This window comes from Crotalus tigris, unplaced genomic scaffold, assembly GCF_016545835.1.
Source record: "Crotalus tigris isolate CLP2741 ecotype Arizona unplaced genomic scaffold, ASM1654583v1 scf7180000017666.27876245, whole genome shotgun sequence".
Classification (NCBI taxonomy): Eukaryota; Metazoa; Chordata; class Lepidosauria; order Squamata; family Viperidae; genus Crotalus; species Crotalus tigris.
This window is the reverse complement of record NW_024096551.1, coordinates 5,311,196-5,323,415: the sequence shown is the minus strand read 5'-3', so window position 1 is coordinate 5,323,415 and position 12,220 is coordinate 5,311,196. Positions and strand designations below refer to the sequence as shown.

Sequence of the window (12,220 nt, the reverse complement as noted above, 5' to 3'; positions counted from 1 at the left end):
GAAACATTTTAAAGTCCATGGAGACCATGACTTTGTTTTAAGGCTGCTAGTAGCTGATACATCGTCTCCTTGCTACATCCTTCAGCCTTCTCCATGGACCACAAAGATACATTCAGAATCCCATTTGAAAAAAATCACAAGTTCTAACATTTTAGCTTGTCCAAATAAAGCTTGTGCCTCACCTTTTTCACATCACTCTGCAATCCAACAGCAATAGTTGGAGTGACCAAATTTTAAAAATTAACAACTTTCAATTGAAAAAATAACCCTGGCCAATCCAGCAATAATACATAAAAGGGGTTTGTTCTATAAGAATCTATATTTTCCTCTAATAAAATAAAATCGATGTATGTTTGACAATATTTGAACCACTAAAAATTCAACTTGCTTTATAAAATAGTATATTTTCCAAAGCTAGGCAGAATTTTAAGTAGTTCTGCAAATAAATGAATTCTTAAAAAAAATTGGGAGAAAATGGATTTATAAGTTGTTAAGACTAATCAATGGAGGATTTGGTCTGCAGAGTTTCTATGCTGAATTTTTTATGTTTTTTGGTCTTGGACCAACCACAGGGTTTAGGCACGGAAAAATACTGGAAATGCTTTTTTCAAGAAAATAATCACCAAGGCATGTCATACTACTGCTACTTTAAAAAAGGGGGTAGGGGATTAGCACTATATAAACAGATATGCAATAGGTGAGGCACAGTACAAGGAATATCACATACAAGATAGGAAAAGCATCAGTTTGGATGAGTGAACACACATTATATAACCTACTGAAAAAAAATATATATGAAGGGAGGCTACAAACAAGATCTCCCTTGGGAAAGAAATCTATAATGCTACAAAAAGAACTTACAGGTTTGGTGACTTAAAGAATACCACACCCTACTACGTACACTAAACATTCAGTGACCAAGCTCTGAAAGGAGCTTCCCAGAAAGTAAGTCAACCTGAGTTTGTGAGTTGATACAATCATTGAAGTGGTCTAAGACCATGCAGATACACAGACATTTTTTTAAATCTTTTTCCTGAAGAATCATTACTTGAAGATGGTGGTGGTGGTGCGGGGGGGGGGAGGGAAAAATGGACCTAATGTTTGTCAAGCTATAAAATCACTTAAAGGAATCCCATATTCCATTCAAGCTCAACTAATTGCAAATAGTTTTCTGTGCCTATTTCTCCAACTTCACTTATAAGCAAGTTGAGGAAATGGTGATAATCTACAAGGTGTCCACAGTGTGCTTTCATTGTATTTTTGCAGCATGTGGGAAACAATGGATGAAATAATCCAATCTAAGCTGATTTGGGTGAGAATCCTTTCTACCTAAATAAGCTGCTATGTGAAAATTTGCAAAACAAACAAAAAATCCAATATAAGAACCCTAAATCTCCTTTCACCCTGTGCTAATATAGGAGAACGTTATTTCCTTTCATAGACTCAACTGCTTTGGACAATTAACCGGACATTTCCAGATCTCCAGAAGGTGGCTTTTCTATCAGCTTGCTATAAATGAAATGTATTTCTTTTTGTCAGAGAGAAGGCCTATAACTACAGTGATTCTGTAAATAGAGTTAATTCATTATGCCAACCAGATAGGTTAAGTATTGAAATAGAGGTAGGGTTGTTCCCTAGACATAAGGTCACAGAGAAGGATGATTAATAGATTTGCTTGAGGTGTCCATTTTTAATTCAGATGTCCTTACACTAAAAGAAAACAGCCAGGTTAGATTCCAGGATGTATTGCTCTTTGGAGCAAGAACTAAAAAAATGCTACCTGGCTTTCCGGTGAATACCCAATTTCTCCTTTGACATCTGGAAGTTAACTTTGAGGTAGATGCTGTGCTTATAAAATTAACAGTGAGGTAGGAATTTAAAACATGTTTATTCAAGCATCCTGTACCACAGCAAATTGGGGCTTGCTGATTTCCCAAGGACTCAAGGATTATAAACAGCATTGTCTAAGTACCAATGTTTACTTTTTACACAGCTTAAAACTGTGTGGAGGTAGGATGAGGTATCTAAACTGTAAAAAAAAAAAAAAAAACATTACCTTTTGGCACCATCTGGATATGACCATTTAAAAAAAAACAATACATAAAATACTTTGGAACTATTTTGAACCAGAATAAAATATAAGAATCTCCTAATCTTCAAAAGAAATTAGAGATGTAGGTAAAATCAAACGGGTTTTTCTTCAATAAATTAATTTTGAACTTAATTACTTAAAAGTGACAGAATCAAATCATGCAATTCCAGCTGGATGCCGTAAGGAAGTACCTCCTTTAGTATCAGTCCTGATTAATCTTAGACAGAGTATCATTTATAGGGTTATCAAATGCCATTAAAGTTTCCCCAAAGTTTATTTAAGAGTACACTGGTTCAGTTTACTGTTGAAGTGCCTGCTATTTAGCTGCACCTCTTGACTTCCTATTGGGCTCTCAAGGAAAAAATAATAATTACATAACTAAATAGCTTATTTATTAGCCAAATTCAAATACTTGTAGCACAACCAGTCCCTAAATTTAGGTTAACTTTTTAAATATTTTGTAAATGAGATGTATTAGTTTATTAGCCATAAGCTGAAGAATAAACACATTTACAAGCTTTCAAACCTTTGCTCACCTAGTGTTAATTTGTATTCAATTTCTGCCAGTCAGGAACCCAGTTAAGTCCATCCCAAATAAAACCAGACCCCTAGGGGGCATTTTACATTGACATTATTTTTTTTCTATTATACTATTTAATTCACTGTATTATAAATACTCCTGTGAGAAACTTCCACAAAAATTTTAAAGTGAGATAACGTGTGCTTTTCATTACCTAATGCAGCAACTGGACAAAGTAAATTTGGCAGCCAAGCAGCAACATATAGAAATTAAAAGCTTAATAACACACTAACAGGAAAAATGTATGAAGATGCTATTTTTTTTAATTGTTTGCTTTGTGCCAAAATAGCAGGTATCTGCAATAGCAGTGAAGAAAGTATTTGTGGATGAAGAAATAAAAAACATATACCTTCTTCCCGATAGGGATCCTGTCTTTGCAATCTTGTATAGCCCCTTAATGTAGGCATGTAGGTGTGCATATATATGTCTTTCAAAAAGAGAACTACATTAATCATCAGTTTTATGATGTTAGAAAGAATGGATGGCACACTGTTACTGGACAAAAACTTCTAGAAATAGCATACTTTATGATAAGCCTAGCAGAAAATAAAGTTGGAATAAATGGAAATTACAGCTTCAATTAGAAGAACGTCAAGAAGTCTGTCAACAATAAAGCTTTTAACCAGTTATCTTTGGTAGCTATTTTGAAGAAACTAACATTAGGGTTTCAAGTACAAACTCTAATCTGAAATACCTTCATAGGTTATGCACTGGTCTTACATTAGGTTTTGCATCAAGACAGATAAACTTCTATTTCCAGTGACAATGCTCAAACTTAACCTCTTCATCAACTCCAGTAACAGTTTCTGATAAGTACAATGTGACTTATATGAGACAAGACTTATTTATGTCATATCCTGCCTTTATTATTTATTAAAGGCAGGGAGAGTAGAATTCCCCCTCCCCCAAAATAGAATGAATCCAAGAGAAGAACATCTTTTCAAGCATCACGATATGTAATCTTAAAACATTAACACCACCTCCATCATTACGATATTGGTCTGCCGTAGTTAAAAAGGCGATCCTTAGTTTCAGATATCCTAGTCTCTCATCCCTTAGCAGTGAAGCTCTTTTGCAACTTAGCTTTATATCAGTTGCGGCAACATTAAATATTGAAAGTAGCTTATATTTTATCAACTCTACCCCAAGCCTTATTTGAATCCTTGTACTCAGAAATATTGGTGATGACTAAAAGGGGACCGTTGGGTCTGCCCAACTGACTCATATAGCATAAGACATTAGAAATGCTACGATGGTTCAGTGAAGGATTATAAAATTGTAAGATTGTGAACTCCCTGAATCTCTGGGAGAAGGATATAGTAATTAATTATTTTATCAATGTAGCTATCCAGTTAAAGGATGAACTCAGTTTAATCACATCTAGAAGGTAATGCCTTGAAAAATGCAAAAGGCGCAGCTATAACATCTTGTTCTGATCAAAACATTCAAAGATAGATCTGCCAGTAATGAATATATGATTGGGTAGGAAGCATTATTTTTCATTAAAGAGCATTTCAATCACTACATGAAATGTTCATATTATCCCCTTCTGATTATTCAGTTCTAAAAAGAGGAGTCATCTTTTTGAAAACTCTCGGATTGCTGATTGCTCTTTCAGTATCAGATCTCCAAGCAGGATCCTAAATAGAAGACATTAGACTACATGACAGACATGACTCCAAGCACAGCCTTAGCATAGAGACTAAGCACCATAGCAACTCAGCACACATTTGCGCAAATATCAGTAAAGGTATATAAGGGTTAATGACAAATCAGGGAAGGAATTACATTCCTATGGTTTGATATAAAACTTGAGTTACAGAGCTTCTTGGAGAAGTATAAATATTCTCAGTATTTTCAGTGCTAAATGTGGCTGATTGAATTCAAGGTATTTAATAGTTTTGGTTTTAGATATGCACCCCCATTTTACATGGCATTCTTTGGCGCTGGAGCAAATGAGGTAGGATTTAGGGTGGTTCACTTTCCACAGTCTTTATCCCAAAGAGGGAGCCACATGGTTATCCTGTCAGGATAAATTTCCCATGTAGATGTTCCATTTAATAGGGAGGGGGAGCCTGAAAAAGGCAGGAAACCATCCACTCAAGATTACATACTATAGTCTATTTTTCTTCCTTATCATTAACTTCTGATATGCACCCTGAAATTCCAAATTTCAACTTCCCGTGATATATATATACCTGAAAAATCACATCTTGATAATGCTACATTACAAAAAGCTAATTTCTTTAACACAAACTTTCAAAACAGAAATATTGTATCATGCCTAAACATTTGACTCATTGTAATGGCAATTGCCAAAGTCATGTTTGTTACACATATATAAACACATACCGACAATATGTAAGGGAAGTGACTTAAAAAAAAAAGAACTGAAAGAAAGGTTATGAGAAAAAACACTAGCCTAAGAGGAAATCCTCATTTGCCTTGAACATCCAACTATATCAAAGCTACATTCCAAACATATCTTTTTGAAGTCAGAAGCTATTTGGGGAGACACATTCTCCCCCATGTAGCAGCTCCTTAGACAACAACAGAGGTAACTTCTAAAGTTTCCAGGTGTAGAGAGCAACTTTGCCTAGCAGATTAAAAAAGCTGTTTCCAGGAGCTAGTAGGCTCTCCAGGGCTATCATGGATGGGTGGTTTTGCCCTGCGGCCCTTTGGGCCAAAGTCCAAACTACCAAAATAAGGTTGAACATATCACAACATATTGTGCATTCTCAAACATTGTTTTGGTGTCATGAAATTACTGCATTTTTCAAAATGCACATGCAGAAAAGTACCAGTGACAAAGAACCTAGCCTTTTTTTTTTTTTGCCTGGTGATTTCCATCCCACTTCAAAAGAAAAGATGCTATGTGGAACAGTATATCAAATGCACTGAGGTATAAAAAAAGAGAACAAAGAAAAGATTTCTCTGCTGCAGCAGCATCTAAAAATACAGCTCCCTTCACCTTCTCCAATAAAAAAAAAACAGTACAATCTGAATATAAAACAATTAAAAATCTAAAACTACTGATTTTTTTCTTCTTTTTCAAGAGGAGTGTGCCTCTTTGGCAGAATCTACAAAATTTATCACACAACCAGCTAATGTGCACAGAAACAAGCTTGTGCATCAGTGTCCCACTTAGGGAAAAAGAGGCTTAATTTTATACTGCAACGTGTATACTGTGGAGGTAAAGGAACATAAAGATAATGAGGTAGATTAAGAGTTCATATAATCACAGGTTTAACCCCTGCAGATATAAAGGGAAAATACATTCATCTATAAAAAAATTAAAGATGAGGTAGGTTTGAACTATCATTGGAATATTTGTGTGTTTATGTGGGGCAAGATCTCTTAAAAGGATTTTCCCTGAGACAGTTTCTTCTTAGTACACATATACACAGATTAGAATATGAGAATTCGATTGTTCCCAAAGTCCACCACAACTATCATGCCATCTGGGGTGACGGTAATACCTGAAGGACGGTCCATCTGACCAAAGCCACTTCCCTGAGTGCCAAATTTGCATAAAAAACTACCATTTGGCTCAAAGATCTGTACCCGATGGTTTCTGGAATCTGCCACAATAATACGACCTTCCTGATCCACAGCCACACCTTGTGGGCGCAAAAACTGGCCATTATTTGTGCCTTCGGACCCAAGGAAACGGGCTGACTGACAGTCAGGACGAATGACTAGAAGACGATGATTGTTGAAATCAGTCACGACAAGATGGCCCTCGTGATTGAATGTCACACCTCGTGGGGAATCAAAGTGCTTCCAGAGTGCCCCTTCAAAACCATATTTATTCAGGAACACTCCATCAGGTCCAAACAATTGAACCCGATGATTCCTTGTGTCGGACACCAGGATTTTCCCCTCACAGTTAACTGCTACATCCCATGGATAATTGAACTGCCCATTCTTGGTTCCCTTCTCTCCAAACTTGAGAATGAACTGGCCATCAAAAGTAAAGATCTGGATGCGATGATTGTCCTTGTCTGCCACAACAATCCTTCGAGAGGAGTCACAGGCAACACCAGCAGGCCTATCAAACTGGCCAGGTCTGGCGCCCAAGGTGCCAAACTTGTGGTGAAAAGCCCCACAAGGCTTAAAGATCTGAATGCGGTTGTTGCTACGATCAGCAACAATGATATAGCCTTCCTTGTCTACACTAACACCCCAGGGGCGGCACAGCTTTCCATCACTATCCCCCTCACTAGCAAAACAGAGCCCCGGTAGTCCAATGCCAACATAACTGCGTCCTGATTTGACCATGACTTTAAATGGGCTGCTTTCTATATGCTGGTTGCACATCATGACTGAGATAAGATGTTCCCCTTCCATCTGTGGCCTGTAATTTACCAGATAAGTTCCATTCTGCTGGTCACAAATATCAGCCCCAAAGAGATTTCCATCTGGCCCCATTACAACAGCTGAAATCATGTCTCCCCCAGAAAGGCGGGGCTCACCATCATGATCATAACCTATCACTGAAAAAGAGGCTACTTTGCCTTGCAATGCACGTTTGAGACCCTCCCCAGTGGCTTTGGTCAGAGGAGCAAAGGCCCCACTGCTGACAAACCCCATAGACTTAATGGCCAAATACAGTGCTTGATCAGGAGGAGTAAACATGACCCTGTCATCCTCTTGAGGCTGCAGGAAGCCTCTTACATTCTTCATTTCCTGCATCTGTGCAAGCATCCGATCCCGTGCCAAGAGGATATCCATGTTCCGGCCCTCTTCTAAGACTTGCTGGACTGCGCTGATGGTGTTATCTAGCTTATTGAGATTTTGACGTAATTTCTCAACTTGCAAGTAGAGGGACTTGGCTTTCACTTGGCGGATTTTTTCCACCTAAAATAAGAGCAAGCAAACACATTTAGAACTATCAGCTACAAATACTGTAGAGGAGGGAACAAAATATTTGAATGTGCAAAAGTAAAATATGCAAAACCGTTAAAATTAATAAAGAATTTTAATACTCCTCCCAACTTAACATTACCTACTTTATTTAGGTATTGAATTTCTACCTAAATATTCTTGGAAAGCCAGCCCATAATGGTTTACAACATAGCATTATATAATAAAGTAACTAATAAAGTTGATATAAATACAAAATAATATATAACAAATCATATAAACATTGCTAAAAATAGCCATCAAGCAAATTGATGTATTTTTAATAGGGAATGCACTATTACCTCTTTTAATGCAGATGGTATTATCCTAGAGCAGTGTGGCAAACCTATGGCACGTGTGCCAGATGCGGCACTCGGAGCCCTCTCTGTGGGCACACGTGCAGTTGCCCCAGACTCACCTCTCCCCACAACCCCCTCCTCTCCAGCAGTCCCCCTGGAGGAGAGTCGCCCCCTCCACATGGAGCAGCGCAGCCAAGGACATGGTAGCCAGGCAGCATAGACAAGACTCTGCCCTCATGCCCCATCCCGCACAGTTAATGCTGCAGGGCGCGGGCAGAGGGTGTGGCCGCCATGGCACTGCTGGGCTGCCTGGGTGATCTGTAGTGGGCCCTGGAGGCAGTGAGTGACCCTGTGGGCAGGTGGGGTGGAGGACGGGATGGGGCAGGGGGTGGAGCGGGGGTGGGGCCAGTTTTTGGGCACTCGGTCTCTAAAAGTTTTGCCATCACTCTTCTAGAGAAAGGATGTGGTGAGAATAGAACATATTTAATAGACATTTCCCAACCAGTTCTAACCAAAAGAGAACTATGTTCAATAAACATAGGTAATAACTCTCTTTCAGCCAAGCATCCTGTCAAATTGTGACAGGTCTGTGGTAGTTATAAACCTGTGAGACAATCCGAGAGATTGATCACAGCCAAGATGTTGAAGTTTTCATATGTCAACAACTTAGAGACTCCAACATTGGATTAAAGACAACTCCAACTATTCAAGTACAGAGAATATTGGGCTGAGGGCTGCCTGGTACACAAATAAATGTTATCTGAATTCCAGACACACTCACACAGTTCTGTAGCTCGATGAAATTGTGGTCTGTTGCATCATGGTCTGGAAGAAGAATACAGTCCTTAGTAATGAGGGCAGCACCTTTTCCCTGCCTTCAACTCTTCAAATCTGGGCTTAGATGCTATTAACTAGCTCAGTGGTGGCAAACCTATGGCACTGGTGCCAGAGGCGGCACTTGGAGCCCTCTCTGTGGGCACACGTGTCATTGTCCCAGTCTTGCCTCCTCCCGTGATCCCCTCCCGTGATCCCCTGAAGAGAGTCGCTCCCGAGTGTGGCCCACACAGAGCAGCACAGCCAAGGACATGGCAGCCAAGTAGCATAGACAAGACTCTGGCTCACACCCCATCATGCAGTTGATGCTGCAGGGCGCGGACAGAGGGTGTGGCCACCATAGTGCTGCTGGGCTGCCTGGGCGATCTGCGGTGGGCCCTGGAGGGGGTGAGTGGTCCTGTGGTCAGGCGGGGCAGGGGATGGGGGGCAAAGCAGGGGCAGGGCGGGAGTGGAATGGGGGCGGGGCGGGGCCAGTTTTTGGGCACTCAGTCTCTAAAAGGTTCGCCATCACTGAACTAGCTCATCAAATGAAGTCTCTATTACATAGCCAAGTTAGCTTTTCCAACCTGAATACAATCCCCCAAGAAGTTAATTTTATTAGCCACCAATAGCAAAAGGAAAGACTTTGAGAAATTACTAAAGTGTCTGACTGTCCAAAATAGGTTGATGGCTGGTTTTAAAGAAGGAACACTACCTACTTAACTTACTCTCTCCTGGAATAGCCTGCTTTAGCTGTATAAGAGTAACTCCATGTACAGTAGGACTTCAACATCTGTTACATCTCCCCCTGAAAATACCTTGATTCCTAACTAGATTTTCCTAATGTCAATCTGGCTTATTTTCCAAAACCCATCTCCAAAAATCTATTTGAGTATAACCTTCCAATATATAACTAACCCCCATAACCCCCATGCGGTCACTTGAATAAATTAATATAGTATCCTAGCTCACAAACTTAGATCCTACAAGAAAACAATTCTTGGGGGAGGGCAAGCTTTAACTAGTCAGCGCCACACAATTATTGCAGCAAAAACCAGTGCATAGGTGGGCAATCAAATGACTGTTATAAAGTACCAGTCAGCAGCAATAATGGTAATTAATAATGGTAGCAAGTGACCAGCAAGACTCTCAACAACTATTGGGCAATTAGAAACTTCAACAATAACCACCACAGTGGACAACGATGCAGGATGAACACCTGAATAAAAAATAGTTACTTTTCCCAGCATCATTACTTATAGTCTGCGACTTCCTTCTCCCTTTGTATCTCTCTTCTCTGCTAGAATGCCAACATTTAATATCCTAAATCAAAACTTTATATAATACTTTCTTCTTCCACAACAGTCTGCTATGTCAAGCTTTATCACTGATATCAATTCTTCTTTGATTTACTCCTTCATATCTGTTTTGTTCACTAACAATTAGTGAACAATTTTCACAGAAATTTCATCATACACCCTCCTTTTCTGGCACTGTCCCAACACCATCTTCCCTATTCTGTTCTAATAGTGACACAATATCCAGCTCTATTTCTAGTTGCTGTTCTGACCCAGTTCACTAGTCTTTTCCATGCAACTTTTTAATTAGATCTTCCACAAATTATCTTCCATAATAACAAGATATTTATACTATTTAATTGTAAAATTTTACCCCAGATGCCACCATTTAACTTATGCCATTTTAAAAAAAAATACTTCCATACAGAGATAAGTTTAGAGATTTCTCAAAAATGTACGATGCAGTCAATTTCATTTGACTCTTCATATTAAGATGTATAGCTATCAAGCCATACAACTCCAGCTGGATCTGTTTAGACTTCTCTTCTAAGCAGGAATTCTTTGTTTTTTTGTAAAAATGAGGTTGAAAGAACTTTGTTTAAATGGATTCTCAATTATAACAACTTTTGTTTGTGAAGACAGGATATGGCAAAATTACCATCTTTTATAAGCAACTTTCCTTTCATAGATAATTAAAAAAACATAGAAGTATACCACTGAAGTTCATAGATGTATTTTTTTACCTTCCACAGCAGCTCACATTCTCTTTCTTCTAAAGCCTTCTTGTGTCTGGAAGTCACAGCCTTCACTTCAGATTGTACCATTTTTGCCTTCATTTCAACTTGTTCTGCTACAGCTTGGGCTTGCTCAATACTCAGCTATAAAAAAAAAAGAAATACTTTTTAGTCAATTAATTGTACAATAGAAGACAGAGCATTTATTAAGCAATTCATTTTATTTTTAGAACTGAAGCACAAAATAATCCAGTCTACCAAATAGAAACATAAGGTATTTAGAGCATGTTCAAATCTTGACCAATATAATCAGCCTTTGAAAGTGGGCTGGCAATGGCCGATTCCATTATTAACATCAGAGCAGTGTTAAAATCTTCTGTGAATTAGGAACTAGTAAAACAGACTGTTTTTCTCAGAAACAGTGATTTTTCCAAAATGGTATATTTCCCCAGATCCACATCTCTTGGCTCAAATAATGCATATACAGTGGGGCAAAAAAGTATTTAGTCAGCCACCAATTGTGCAAGTTCTCCCACTTAAAAAGATGAGAGAGGCCTGTAATTGTCATCATAGGTAGATCTCAACTATGAGAGACAAAATGAGAAAACAAATCCAGACAATCACATTGTCTGATTTGGAAAGAATTTATTTGCAAATTATGGTGGAAAATAAGTATGTGGTTAATATCAAAAGTTCATCTCAATACTTTGTTATATATCCTTTGTTGGCAATGACAGAGGTCAAACGTTTTCTGTAAGTCTTCACAAGGTTGGCACATACTGTTGCTGGTATGTTGGCCCATTCCTCCATGCAGATCTCCTCTAGAGCAGTGATGTTTTAGGGCTGTTGCTGGGCAACACAGACTTTCAACTCCCTCCAAAGGTTTTCTATGGGGTTGAGATCTGGAGACTGGCTAGGCCACTCCAGGACCTTGAAATGCTTCTTACGAAGCCACTCCTTTGTTGTCCGGGGTGTGTGTTTGGGATCATTGTCATGCTGAAAGACCCAGCCACGTTTCATCTTCAATGCCCTTGCTGATGGAAGGAGGTTTGCACTCAATACATGGCCCCATTCATTCTTTCCTGTACACGGATCAGTCGTCCTGGTCCCTTTGCAGAGAAACAGCCCCAAAGCATAATGTTGCCACCCCTATGCTTCACAGTAGGTATGGTGTTCTTTGGATGCAACTCAGCTTTCTCTCTACCCCAAACACGACAAGCTGTGTTTTTACCAAACAGTTCTACTTTGGTTTCATCTGACCAAAGGACATTCTCCGAATCCTCTTCTGGATCATCCAAATGCTCTCTAGCAAACTTCAGACGGGCCCAGACACGTACTGGCTTAAGTAGGGGGACACGTCTGGCACTGCAGGATCTGAGTCTCTGGCGGCGTAGTGTGTTACTGATGGTTGCCTTTGTTACATTGGTCCCAGCTCTCTGCAGGTCATTCACTAGGTCCCCCCATGTGATTTTGGGATTTTTGCTCACCGTTTTTGTGAT

At 39.2% G+C, this 12,220-nt stretch overlaps 1 protein-coding gene across 2 annotated transcripts in view; it reads right to left on the bottom strand.

The window, feature by feature from the left end:
* Positions 1-12,220, bottom strand: part of TRIM71 (tripartite motif containing 71) — an 82,607-nt gene continuing 70,387 nt past the window's right edge. For both annotated transcript variants that reach the window (XM_039336312.1, XM_039336313.1), the window contains 2 exons: positions 10,731-10,865; positions 1-7,532 (listed from right to left, as the gene is read on the bottom strand). In XM_039336312.1, coding sequence (XP_039192246.1) covers positions 6,081-7,532; positions 10,731-10,865 — 1,587 coding nt within the window. In that variant the 3' untranslated portion in view covers positions 1-6,080. The remainder of the gene's footprint in view (positions 7,533-10,730; positions 10,866-12,220) is intronic.